The sequence below is a fragment of the Rousettus aegyptiacus genome, unplaced genomic scaffold (genome assembly GCF_014176215.1).
Source record: "Rousettus aegyptiacus isolate mRouAeg1 unplaced genomic scaffold, mRouAeg1.p scaffold_m13_p_1, whole genome shotgun sequence".
NCBI classification, from domain to species: Eukaryota; Metazoa; Chordata; class Mammalia; order Chiroptera; family Pteropodidae; genus Rousettus; species Rousettus aegyptiacus.
In genome coordinates, this window is record NW_023416284.1 from 147046068 (window position 1) to 147059779 (window position 13712).

General features: G+C 35.5%; 1 protein-coding gene across 4 annotated transcripts in view; it reads right to left on the reverse strand.

The window, feature by feature from the left end:
- Positions 1–6569: 6569 nt before the first annotated feature.
- Positions 6570–13712, reverse strand: part of LAMA4 (laminin subunit alpha 4) — a 124964-nt gene continuing 117821 nt past the window's right edge. For 3 of the 4 annotated variants that reach the window (XM_016136978.2, XM_016136977.2, XM_016136975.2), the window contains exons 36-39: positions 12922–13052; positions 11701–11794; positions 11085–11204; positions 6789–7256 (exon numbers count right to left, since the gene is read on the reverse strand). In XM_016136978.2, the coding sequence (XP_015992464.2) occupies positions 7111–7256; positions 11085–11204; positions 11701–11794; positions 12922–13052 (491 nt within the window). In that variant the 3' untranslated portion in view covers positions 6789–7110. Of the gene's footprint in view, positions 7257–11084; positions 11205–11700; positions 11795–12921; positions 13053–13712 lie in introns of all 4 variants that reach the window. The other variant, XM_016136979.2, reaches the window with a different exon arrangement.

Below are 13712 nucleotides of genomic sequence, written 5' to 3' on the forward strand. Positions count from 1 at the left end.
GTTTCTTGTCTACCTTGCTGCTCCTAAAGGTATACATATAAACCTTTTTAAATGAAAGGCTTATTAGTTTATAATTACATGGATATAGATGCATGTGTGCTACATGAGGTGAAAAAGAAAAACTGCCAGGGATTTATAAATGGAAAAATTCTGAGAGTTTTATATATATATATATATATCATATATAATATATGCTATATATAATATATATAGTATATGTAATATATATCATATGTATAAACTGGAAAATCCTCACAGTGCTAGGAAGTATTGAAATTCCAATAAGCCAGAGTGGAAAGACCTTGTTAAACATGTGGGGCAATGAATAGAAAGACCTCAGGAAAGTCATGCCTTAGCAGGAGGTCCAAACTAGCACTAGACTAAAAGCTAATGAAGCTTAAAAATCATAGAATCAGGGTGGTCCCTAAGTAACTTAATTATCTGCCAACTACAAATACTCCTTAAAGGAAGAGAACAGGAAATTGCCCAAAGCTGAGAAAAGAATAACAGGACAGGAGAAAAGAGTGATGAAAAATTTCTCAGAGCTCATACAAGGCTGGGAGTAATTTGCATTTTAACCATAGTGGAAAGATCTTTTAATACATGGAAGACTGAGTAGAGTCCTTAGCAAGATACTATTTCAATGGGAGTGGCTGTGGGGTGCAGGGATAGGAATCGCTTTAGACTGAAAGTGGCACTGGACCTGCACTAACAGAGCTTAAGGGCAGAGCGTGAAAGGATCAAACTGATTCCAAGTAACTGAACTGCATCCAAGGAGGGGAAAAAAAACCCCTCGAAATATAAAGAACTACAATAAAGTTCAGCACCAAAAATGTAAAATTCACAATGATCAGTATCCAATCAAAAAATTACCATGCATGCAAAATTAGAAGGAATATACAATCATAGTCAAAAGAATTAGTCAATAGACACAGACTCAGAAAGACAGATAATAGCATTAGCAGACAAGCTATCACAAATATTTCAGTAGTCCATGAAAGCGTAATTATTATGAAGAGAGAAATGGAAGGTATAAAAAGAACCCAAGTTGAACTTCTAGAGATAAAAAGTAACAATATCTGAAATGAAAATATGAACTGGGATTAAGAACAGATTAGATAGGGAAGAAAAGAATAATGAACTTGAAGATATATAAATTATCCAAAATGAAATATAAATTTAAAGAGCTAGAAAAACATAAATTTTATATTTCAACATACATGTAAGTGGCTTTCCAGAAGGACGCGGGAGGAAGATAGAAAAATATTTGAAGAAATCATGGCCAAATTTTTCCATATTTAATGAAAACTATATACTCACAGATCCAAGAAGCTTAACTAACTCCAAGGAGAAGAAATATGGAGAAAACAAAATAAAAAAGCTATATACTTAAATTGTCTGAAAACCATGGCCAACTTGACAGACTTGACAGAGAAAAATGACACATTCAGATGAATAAAAATAAGAACGAGAGCACCTTTTAATAAAAAATGTTCAAACAAGAGGGCAATGATCTCTTTAAAGTATCATTCAAAAATCATGAAAGAAAAGACTTTTCAGCCAAAATAAAATGTTGAGAGACTTCATCACTAGCAGATCTACAGTATCAGAGATGTTAAAAGAAGTTTTTCCAGCAAAAGCAGTTGATGCCAGATGAAAATTTGGATCTGCACAAAGAAATATCACACAAAAATGGAAAATACGTGGATAAATATAAAAGCTTTTTTCTCATTTTTAAATATTTATTTAACAGGTAACTAAAACAAAAATAATTTATTTAGAAGTATAATATATGATAACAATAAAAAGACAAGAGTAGGAAAACGGAAGTTTCTAAATGTCTTGGACTATTCATTAACTGACATGATAGTATTTGAACATAGATTGTGACAAGGTAAATAGGTAAAATGTAAACTTTATATTATCTCTGAAAACAAACATAATAACAACTAATACACTAATATTGGTGTTTTATATATTATACAATGGAGTTATATATTTTTAAATGTATAATAAATAATATTTATGGAATAATAGGTATGGAGTAAATGGCACTCAATCCAGAAGAAATCATAAAAAGAGGAAAAAAGGAACAAATAGATTTAAGCCAAATCATCAATTTTTTCATGAATTGCGAAAGGTATGAACACTTCAGTTAAAAGGCAGAGATTGTCAAATTGCCTAGAAAAGAAGATGCTATCCATATGAACCTACTTTAAATATTAAGACAGAAAAAAGTATAAAAGGATCAAAGTTGATATACCATGTAAACATTAATCAAAAGAAAGTTGGAGTAGCTATAATAGTAATAGACAAAATTTTGGAGCAAGGAATGCTACTAGGATGAGGAGAGACATTTCATAAAAATAAAGTGGTTATAACAATCTTAAATAATCATGCAGAGCTTCAATGTACATGAATCAAAACCAATGAAGTTGAAAAGAGAAATAACTCCACATTTACAGTTGGAGATTTCAACATCTTTCAACAACTGGTAGAAAACAACGGTACAGCAGAATACCGTATATATTCTTTTCAAGGATACTTTTCAAGTACACATGGAAAATTCTCCAAGAATAGATCATGCATAGGGGAACAACCCAAGTCTCAATAAATTGAAAAGCAGGCTAAGTATGCAGAGTGTGCAAAGTATATTCCACAACAGAATTAAATTGTAAAACAATAACAAAAAAATAGCTGGAGACTACAATATCAGGACACCAAATAATGCACTTCCAAATAACCCATGAATAACAGAAGAAATTAGAAAATATCTTGAGCTGATTGAAAATGAGAACACAACATATCGAAATGCATGGGGTGCAGTTTAATAGTGCTTAGAAGAAAACATTAATTTTTTTTATTAGAAAAAAGAATCCTAAGCTTTCAATTTAAGAAAGCAGGAATGATGAACAACCCAAAATAAGCAGAAAGAGTGAAAATAAGACCAGAAATTAATAAAATAAAAGATAGATAAATAGAGAAAAATCAATGAAAGTAAAAGCTGGTTCTTCCAAAAGCTCAATAAAATTAATAAACCTTTAGACAGAACTATCAGGAAAAGCAAAAACAAAAACACAAATTACTGATATCAGGAATGAGAGGGACATTACTACAGATTGTAAAGACAAAAGGATAAACGAGTTTTTTTAACAGTATAAATTATTTAGTCTTCTAAAGCCACTGCCTTAGATAAATGCCTTCCCACATTCCTTACATTCCTAGATAGGAGCTTTCTGTAAGGGAGGACTATAAACAAGTCTTAGGGCAACCCTAAAGCATCCGGCATCGGCATCCGTGTTTTTATAATCTTCCTCCAGGTTGACATCAGCTCATTAATCAGCTGCCTTTAGACATGATTATTTGAAAACCTGTTGAGGTGGTCGATTTAGCTCATTGCTTGTAAACTCACTATGATCTGGCTAGGCTAGTGGGGGACATAATGCCAACTATCATTACACTTTAGAAATTCCTCGAGGGACTCAATGTTGCTTCTGGCTGGTAGTGTCATGCTACATTCCTCATACGTGTGCTTCTCTGGCATATCATGTCAGCTTTCGTCTCAGTTTCACCTAGCCTCTGCCTGTATCATCCCGCCCCCAGCAGAGTCCTTTGGGAATGATGTCCTCTGGTATTGTGAAGTTTGTAAACTGAGTGGCTTTATCCATGGTAGCCAATCTTTCCTACCTTTCGGGACTTTTCAGGACTTGGGAGGTTACCAAAGACTTGAGAGAGTGCTTCTTGTTTCACTGACGGCCGGTGCCATTTCTTCTCCTCTCCGTCTCCCCACATCCTCAGGCAAATCAGAGATCCCTGGGGCTTAGGGGAACCCAAGTGGAGAAGTCAATATCAGTTTTTCTTTCTTCAGACTACGAGGCCTTACAATTGATTGCCTTGGGAGGTGAGGTGAGGGGTAACTTTTATGAACTCTGTGCTTTCTTGAAATTCACTCAACAAATATCTGTTGAGCATCTTACAACAACACATCATAGAATAACACAGACAGAAATTTGTGGAGCTTACATTCTAGATGGTGCCTCCTGGTGCCTTTCTAGTCTCTTTATATAGATTGTGTGTGCATATGAGGGAGCATACATGTGTGACGTGTTGGGGGCATTACATGATATATTTATTACTGGTTGTGCTGAAATGGTTTCTCTGAGTCAATCCGAAAGGAGGATTAGCTCCATACCTCAAAGTTTGGTGAACTTAAAATGCGGTGCATTTACTGTTTTATGGTACCAGCTATAGGCTTTAGTTGCCAATTTATGGAAACAGAGAAGGCTACTTGACACCCTGTTACATACAAGGATATCGGGGAGCAGAGGATAAATATATCCCAGTAACTTCTGAAATACCTCCACCCCAACCCTACCAACTCTGGGCTGAGAAATGAGGTGGTTTGTACTAGGCAAGGGGAAGATGGATATATTCTCCTAGGTCTACAGAAAGGGAAATGCTAAGTTTTGTTATTTTTATTTATTTTTTTTTATTGTATGTCTATGTACATGGTAAGCACTTAAAACCATACTTTCAGATAGTTTCATTTTGACTTCAGCTTCACTTCTAAGTGCTTAATTCTTTCCATGTTTCCTCAATTCAAAATTTCAAGAGAAAATATCCAGTTGTTTGGTTTCATTTTTTCATACCACCGGATAGTGGAATGTTGCTTCACTGGGATGCTACAGGATGGTGCTTTCGTCCAATCAGGTGTGGCCACGAGAGGTGGGACGCAGGTCCAAATATGGCTGCTCCTTCCAACTGGAGTTATGAGAGGACTCTTCCATTTTGAAAGGGCTTTGAACTGGCAGGGACCATGAGAACAACTGGTCAAAATTACTGTGAGCACCCACCCATATTTTCCTATATGAAATCCTGATATCCTATGTTTAACTAAAAGAGAAAAAATTCTACTTTTTTCTTCCTAGACAGAAGTTGATAGAAGATGAGGTCCTATCTAAGAACTGAATTAAGTTCTTAAAAATGGTAAATTCAAAGTTTCGGGTCATTATGTGGTTGTTAAGAGACACATGTTTCAGTAGATTCTCATTTGCCAAGCATAAGAATGTGAAATACCAACTCTGCCAAGTGACTTCATAAATCATGGCAAAGGTAGAAGAATTTTTGTGGTCTTACTCTTTGTGTATGTGAGTCTGTGTGCATGCCTGTTGGAGCTATTGGAGGTCCAGACAAGGTCTGCAGCTTGGCTGATTTAGTTTACTTTGTGCTACTGCTGAGAATGAGGCCCTCCAGGGTGCCTCAGGAAGCTCTTCTGGAAAAGAAAATGGTAGACTATTTCAGAACCACTTCTTTCTTCTTGGGTCTGATGAAGGGAATATTGTGATGGTTTATATTTTAAGCACTTGTTCAATCTGTGCCAGTTAAAGCTCTTGGATTCAGAATTTTTAGCCCAGAAGTAAAATATGGCTCTCAGGTTTTTGTTCAGTCAGTTTGGTACTTTTCTTTGTAGTTGCTATTGCTTTAATTAGTTACCAACTGGAAAATCAGGCAATTTTGAAGAATCTCACCCCACCAAATTTCACATTTCCAGCTTCTTTTGGAAATTCTGGCCTTTCAAGAATATTGTTCTTTCATAGTGACAATCTGCTGAGTGGAACACCTGCTACACTTCTGAATGAGTCACGGCAAGTGCCCTCTTGATTTTCTCTGACTCCACCAGCTTTGCTCCTTGATGCTACCTCTCTGACTCTGTAGGCATTTGGGTTTGTGATCCCAGCTTTTGAGACCAGCTGAGAGTTGGTGTGAAGGCAGACAGTCCTCTGGAGTCAGAAAGCGAAGGAATAATCATGCTGCTCCTCCTTCGAATCCTGGCTCTTCAGTCTAGCTGAATGACAGCAGACAAGTTGCTGCAAATGCTATCTCGTAGAATTAGTGTAATGATCAAATATAATTAACTATAGTTTATCGTGGAGGCTAGTACTTAGTAAGTCCTCTATGAATTGATATTAGCTATTTCATTGATATCACCAACATTATTATTAATCTACCTGAAATAGGAGGGTAGCAGGGGAATATATGGTTACATATATAATATTTTCAAGGTAAGAGATTATTTTATTCCCTAGTAATTCCTCAAAATATTTTCATCCCTCCCCTTGCCCCCAAAGTTATTCTGTTTACATATCTTTAATCCTATTGATAAGAGGGCCTATTTTCTCTCATTTTGCCTTTAAGTTTGATTATCATATATAATTCTTTTATTTTAGTTTCTGTATTTTAATATTCCACTAGTTATTCAAGCCTATTTTTCTTTTTCTAGACTTTATTAATATAGATACCTAAAAAAAGATTATAAATTTTTAGAAATAAGACATTGTGTTGCAGATATGTGAAGAAAAAACTTTTAATAAAAGGACTTTTATACTTTTAAATTGAATTTATTATTTTGTTCTACTCTCTCTGCTGTAATATCCTCCATAATTACAGTGACAATATCCCCCAGGAGTCTCCCCTCATGTACAATTTTATTTTTATTTTAAAAAAATAAGGAAAAAAGTAGTTTGTTTAATTCCTCTTTTCTTATATAAAAAAATTGAATTATACTTTAATTTTTCTAATAATTTGTTAGAAATTCACTTTATTAAACCTTGATAATGCTATAAACCAAAAATATTCTTGTTATACCGAAACAAATCAGTTATCTAATTTTAGGTTTTATGGAAATTGGTAATCTTTTTCAGGATAAGAAAAAGTATACCAAAGATATTTTGGTACAGATTGAAGGTTATCTTCCATAAAAAAACAAAAGATGAATCTGAGACTCTAGCTACACTTTAAAAATGTGTGCCAGTGTTTATTTAGAATCCCTTCCATTTTATTAGAAACAGGAACAGTAATTTCACCAGCAGGAAGCAATACAATACAAGTAAGTTTAACGTTCCTTCGATTGTTGTACATTGCCGACATTTTGGATCCAAAGTAAGAATCCAAATGAGAAGTAATAAACATCCAGTCCCTGATGATTCATTTAAATCCTGCTCAACTAGCTAAAAGCTTCCATGGGGAGGAGGCGTTGCTGTTTCTCCTGGTTGGCTTTGTTTCTTTCAGTGCTCTAAAGAACATTTGTACTGAGGCAGCTTTGCTGTTGTGTCAGGCGGCTGGACAGGAGTTGATGCTCACAGCGCCACTGACCAGGGCTGCTTTATTGAAGCTCACTGGGCGTCCATCAATCACAAAGTGTCTGATGCAGCCTGTGAAGGGTCTGCTGGGAGCCAAGCGTGGTGTCAGGAGGGACTCTGAATAAAGAAAGGAATCAAAGATTGCAACTGAGGCATTCTAATCCCGGATATTATTTCATGGTAAAAATGTACACACAGTAAGTGCTGACATCATCAAGAATTTACATGTCAAAAATGAAATATAGTAATTTTCACACATAATCAAGAACATAATCTGCTTTTGAAGTAATATGAACATCTGGTAATTTTAAAGTTTTGCCGTATTTTCCATGATCAAATTTCTAAGTATATTTTAGCTCTTTTCTAAGGCTGAAATTTGCCCCTTGCATGTAAAGCCTCAGCAGGGAATTGTTTTTTGGAATTAATTTAACTTGGGCTTCACTTATTTTGTGTGTTTTGCTGAGAAGTGGGGAAGAGATTTTAGCTTCTACACTATATTTGGACTTGGTTAATGTTTCTGTTCAATTAAAATCATTATTGTTCACCCTTAAGCCTCCATATTTTTGCCAAGCTCATAAAATATAATGAGAAAATAATGAATTCAAATAAACCAAATTTAAATTTTTCTGAGCTCAGGGTTTAAGAACTATAAATAGGATAATGATAACGAGCCTAGTCTTCGTGTGGGCAAAGGTGCCCTAAGGTATGCCAGGAGAACTTTCTTCCCTTATCTTAATTAGAGATCTAGAAGAAGCCTTATGCTTATTAATTTTACAGACACAATTAAATGTGTTGGGGCGAAAGAAGCAATATTATTTAAAGTAATTTAGAGAGCTTAGAAATATCATGAAATTAAAATCCATTTAGTCAAAGATTATTATTATATACAAATAGCTATGTGAGCAGTAGCAGATAAAAGATGGAAAACACTTAGTAACTCAGGAAGGAACATAAAACTGCACAGTAAATTAAACATCATCAAGCTGCTGTAATAAGTTTTCTAAGCAATGTAGATTAAGAATATGCAGAAGCTTTGTACTAAAAATAAGTCATGGAAATAGCATTTCATATTTACAATGATAATTACAAAGTTTTAGATTTGGAAGGGGCCTGAAAGATTAATTCCCTTTGTCTCTAGATTAGTATGGCTGTATATATATTCTTCAAGGCTGCTTGGTGTACTTCGTGATCAGAATAAAAATGAGTGAACAGGAAAGACTATCAGGATAGACCCATCTATTTCTCCTGCCTATTTTGGAGACTAGTTTTAGAATGGATTTTGAGTCTGCCCAGGCTTACCACCTTTTAGTTCATGGGGGTTTTCATCTAGAAGAAATAATTCATATAGAAATTATGATCTACATAATTCACCACACAATTTATTGTAGGTAATAAGAATAAAAGTACCCTAGAACTCTAAGGTAATTAATTAATAAAATCAACACATGATTTTAATAGTGAACATTCCTCAGGTTGAAAGCTTGATTGTATATAGAATAACGTAGGATTTTCATTAGAGAAATAAACATTCAGCTCTCTCTCTCTGTGGATTATACTAGCTTAAAAAAACTCTTTGACTTCTAATTTTGATTTTTAAATTATACAGTAAAGTTGACTTTTTTTGGTGTATAATTCATTGAATTTTAATGCATTAACTTTTCATTGATAGAAATAATGTCACCAGGGTTCCACGTGGTGTAAGAGAACTGGTTGGGATTCCAAGAGAATTTAGTGAATACAGAGGTTTTATTTGTGCCTAATTTCCTTTAGTTATTCTTTTCATGCCCCGGTTTCTGATGTGATTTTGGTGAAATTAATCTTAACAGCTCAAAATGATGTAATTAATGAAATTCAACTTATATTATAATTGCTTTTGTTCTAGGTATGTTGGCATGATTCCTAGATGGAATTAAAAGTTGCATTGGTGCAGTGGGGTGGTGGTTAGGCCCACCCTGGCCTGTTAGTTCCTGTGTGCTGGCTCATTAGCTAAAATTTGCTGTTAATTATATGTCTCAGGCAGGCTGAATTTGGCTTCAGGTGCATCTTGCCCACCCCATCTGTGAAGATTAACAACTCTTGTAGTGAAAGATGATGGCAATATGTAAGCTGAGATCAGACTCTAAAAACAAACAAAAATCAGAGAGACAAATATTTGTTTGCATGATAATGTAAGCACTTTGGGTACAAAGTAAAGAGCAAATATAACTTCTATGAGGGAGGGCCATGCTTGTTTCATCTGTCTCATGGAGGCTTAATAGACACTCAATAAATGTTTGCTGTGTGTTGAATGAAGTCATGTTTACCGGCAGCAAGGAGTGTACTATTTATTTTCAACAACATTCTGTGGTAAGTGCTACAACTGGCATGCATAGCACATTCTAGGGAGAGAGGGGAATGTGTGTACACGTAGAAGTCTGAGCTAAAGGTCAATAGGGAGTTAAGTTGGGGGAGGAGTGAGAAAAGTTCCTTGCAAAGGTTCTGGTAGGGGAAAGGAAGAACATTTTCCAGAAATTGAGGCCCTATGAGCTTATGCAAAGGCTTGGAGCAAAGAGAGCATCACTGAACATTCAGGAAACTGCAGCTCTCAGAGGTGTGGAGAGACCCCAGCGGCAGGGGCAAGGAGGAGGCAGATGATCAAGGACCTTGCATGCTATACTGAATTCGATCCTATAGACCTTTGGGAAATTTGAAATATTTTAAACTATGTTGTGATTTCTAGGAAGAAAACAATGCAGAAATGTAAGAAATGATGTGATACATCTTCTACACAATACCTTCATGAAGTGCAGTGGTGGCCTTTGACAGAATCCCTGTCATAACAGAAGCCAGGAGCAGGAGGAGAGGACCCGAAGATGGAGATGGGAATAGATATGGGAAATAAAGGAGAGGAAGGGTTGTTTTGGGGGTGTCTCAAATGTTTCTTTGATCAGGGAGTTACTGTCATTGTCAATACTAGTGTTTGAAAAATTCACATTTTACAAAACAGAGGAGAGTTTAATTACTTCTATATTGGGAGTACTGGCAGTCTGATGCATAGTTTTACCTATGTTTTCGTGTTCTCGTAAAGCATTATTTACCTTTACATGGGTCAGTCTAAAATAAACTAATTAGAAGGCAAGGAAAAATCATGTTATTTTCTTCTTAAAATCCCCACAAAATTCCAGATGTAAACGCTTGGTTATATCCTCCTTAAATTCTTCTCTCCAGCTATAACATTCAATTATTCCAAGTTAGTGAAATGTGAGAAAACAAACATCCAACATAAGGTCATGGTCCCTGCTTCTGAGGTTTAAAATAACTGTGTGCGGGGGAGGCCCACATGTGTCCCCTCTCACCATCCTGAATTATACACCATTCTTGGCAGATGGCAGCAGAGATGTTAGTGATGATGTGTACAGAATTGCAGGTGGGAACTTCTCTGAGGGAATGTCACTATGTAGGAACAACAGAACTTATGGTCTGCAGCTGTTGTCACAATTCAGAGTAATCCTAGACAGAACTATGTATTCTTTTCTACTAAAGAAGGGCAGCAATTATCAGCAAACATTTGGTCTTCTAAAGTTCTCAGATCTTTGGGCAATATTAGTAAATGAGTTTTCTTGGTGTTAGAGATAATACAGAACGTGCATTTCACTGTGTGTATGTCAGGAGACTATATAAAAGGAAGAGAGAAAAATAAGCAAATATAGCAGAGGAAGAGCGATATCTATTGTTTAGAATGTTGGGGTCTAGTTCTGAGGTGTTACTTTGTCATGATCTCTGTATGAGGAGTCGATATTGTTAGCATACTTATTCCTGTGAAAGAACATTGTATATAAGATCATTAGAGTTATTAGGTGAATTGTGAAAACACATGGCTCAATTCTTAATACTATAATAACGGTGATGAGAAATCACTTTTTTTTTTTTTTAAATTTGGAAACATCCTTTTAAAACAACTCTTACCCGGAACGCCTCCGACAAACACAGGCTCCCTGTGATCAACTGGTTTTGGATTCAAGGGTCCAACCACATGGTTCACTTCAGAGTCTACGTCCAACTGAACCACATTTGAATCTCTAATAACTAAAATACAAGGAAAAGACTGGTCATAAATGACACTGGAGTGATTAATTTTCACATAAAAAGGACTAATTTATCACAGCAATAGCTTCTATTTATTCCAGAATAAACCCCACACTTTCTTCTATATCATTGAAAACATTAATGTCCAACTAAGCAATCACTGTGACATTTTCCTTTGAAAGGAAGAATATTTAAGATACTCTTTTCATATAAATATTTAAGAATATTTAAGATACTGTCACATTTTTTGCTCCAAAAGTTATGCATTATTTAAATAGCTCTCCAAGACTATTTTGGCAGCATTCAAATATATGTGGATTCAATAGACACATTTTAGTACAGTAATATTAGATTGTCTCCTCTTGGCTACTTTTAGACTCATCCATTACCTACTCCATCATATACTTTACAGCCTATGTTCTGCCAAGCCATCATCCCCTAGGTGGGTGTGGAGATTTATTTTATAAAGCAAGCCAGGACTCTGAGCTCTTCTCACCTGTAATTCTGTGCCATCTACCATCACAGAGACCCTGCTTGGGTGTGACTGAGGTGGAAAAGTCTCTAATGCCATTGTTGACTTTCACTACGACCTGCAAAAGATGGGGTTATATTATATAATTTAATTTCAAGCCTCACCATCGTGCTAAAACTGAATTTCTTAAATAATTCACTACAGAGAAGCAATACTTTTAACAAACATCCACACATAATTAGTTTAGCAATTTGAACACAAGGGGTCACTCTTCAGTTGCCTATAAAAATAGTTTAACATGAATGCTCCTGAGAGAGACAACAAAGTAAGACAGAGGAGAGATGAGGGAGAGAAACAGTAAGATAACAGAATGAGTTCCTCTAATGTTTAAAGACTTTATACAAAGCAGTTAAGATAGTGGTGACGAGTATGGGCTTTGGAGCCAAATTGCCTGTGTTCATATGCCAGCAGCCAGACTTACTCCTTGCCTCTGTTTGTTTTCTAATTTGTAAAACAAGGGTGACAATAATATTACCTACCTGGCAGAGCCATTGGGGGATAAATAAGTTAATCCATATGAAACATTTAGAATAATATCTTACCTTATATAGTAAGCACCATACAAGGCTTGTTCAATTATTTTATGGTTTAATAGAATACCGGAACTCAAAAATCAGTTAAGTTAGAAATAACAATGCAAATATGCTGCTTTTTTCCTCAATATTTATTTGAATATTCTCATGAATGTTTTTTAGTAATATTATTTTAGGATAAAATTGGTGTTTAATTATAAGATTTTAAAAAGTTTGTACCAGTTGAAAAAATGTGTGTGTGTGTGTGTGTATAAATACACTCATATACACATCTAGTATACATATATTATAGATAGAATGATACATATTTTAGTGTTTGTTGGTTTTGATAGTTGGATATGTTCATTGCCTCCATTTGTTGTAAAGTTCTATTTTTGTTGTTAAAACCCTTTAGTGATATTGTTATTGTTGATTATTTACTTACTTTAGCAATGCCACATTTTTTTTTGTGGCTCTTTGCTATAATCAAATCAATTTCCAATATATAACTCCAAATCTAAATATTACCTGCATTTAAATTTTATAGCTTCCCTGTCTCCCTGTCCTCCAGTCAGGAAAGATTGATGAAATAATTCTATAAAATAAACCTGCTTCAAATCTAGAATCCAAGGTCAGAGGAGACAGACTGTTAAAACAATTTCAAACACAGTACCTGCCCATTTTTCATGTGAACATTTAGGTACTCCCCATTGACACTGTGGCCATGAACAAGGATTCCGGAACTGCTCCTGGGACGGACTTCAAATGCAATCTCAAACTTCAGTCCAATATTGAAAGACTCATCTGGGGAGAGAAATACTACTAGCTCTCAAGAACAACAACCTAAATTTTGTAACAATGGTGCGATTTTTTAATTATATATTTTTGTACTGTTTTTGAAAGTTTGACACATTTCTAACAGATAAGTAGAAAGTGGCATTTTCCATGTCAAACACACTGTGGAAAGCTCTGTGGGGGACTGAGATAACCGGCACTCGGGCCTGCGGTGGGGACGGCATGCTGAAAATATGCTACGGCTGTGTGAACTCAGGGGAGAAGAAATTGATTTCAACCAGCAGGACCACTTAACATTTCCAAAGTGAGAAGGAGGAAAAAGCACAGGTACAGAGAGAGGCCAGGCCGTTGGGGGCCAGTGTGGCCGGATGGTCCCTCGCGAAGGGAGAAGGCGGCACGGTGAGTAGGGAAGGCTCTAGTGAGCAAGTACGGAAGTCAGACTTTATTCTGAGTTTATTCTGAATTTACTGAACAATGGAGTTGACTTGATGAGATCTGTGTTGTAAAATAATTCTTAAACAACATCAACAAAAAAGATAACTGATGCCAGTGCTGCAGAGCACTTCAGAAGAAAGAGAAAGAACAGCAGAAGCAGTTAGGAGCCGCTATTGCAGTGACGTACAAATTGTGTGTGTTGCTATATCTTTTTTTGAGTTCTTATCACTGAAA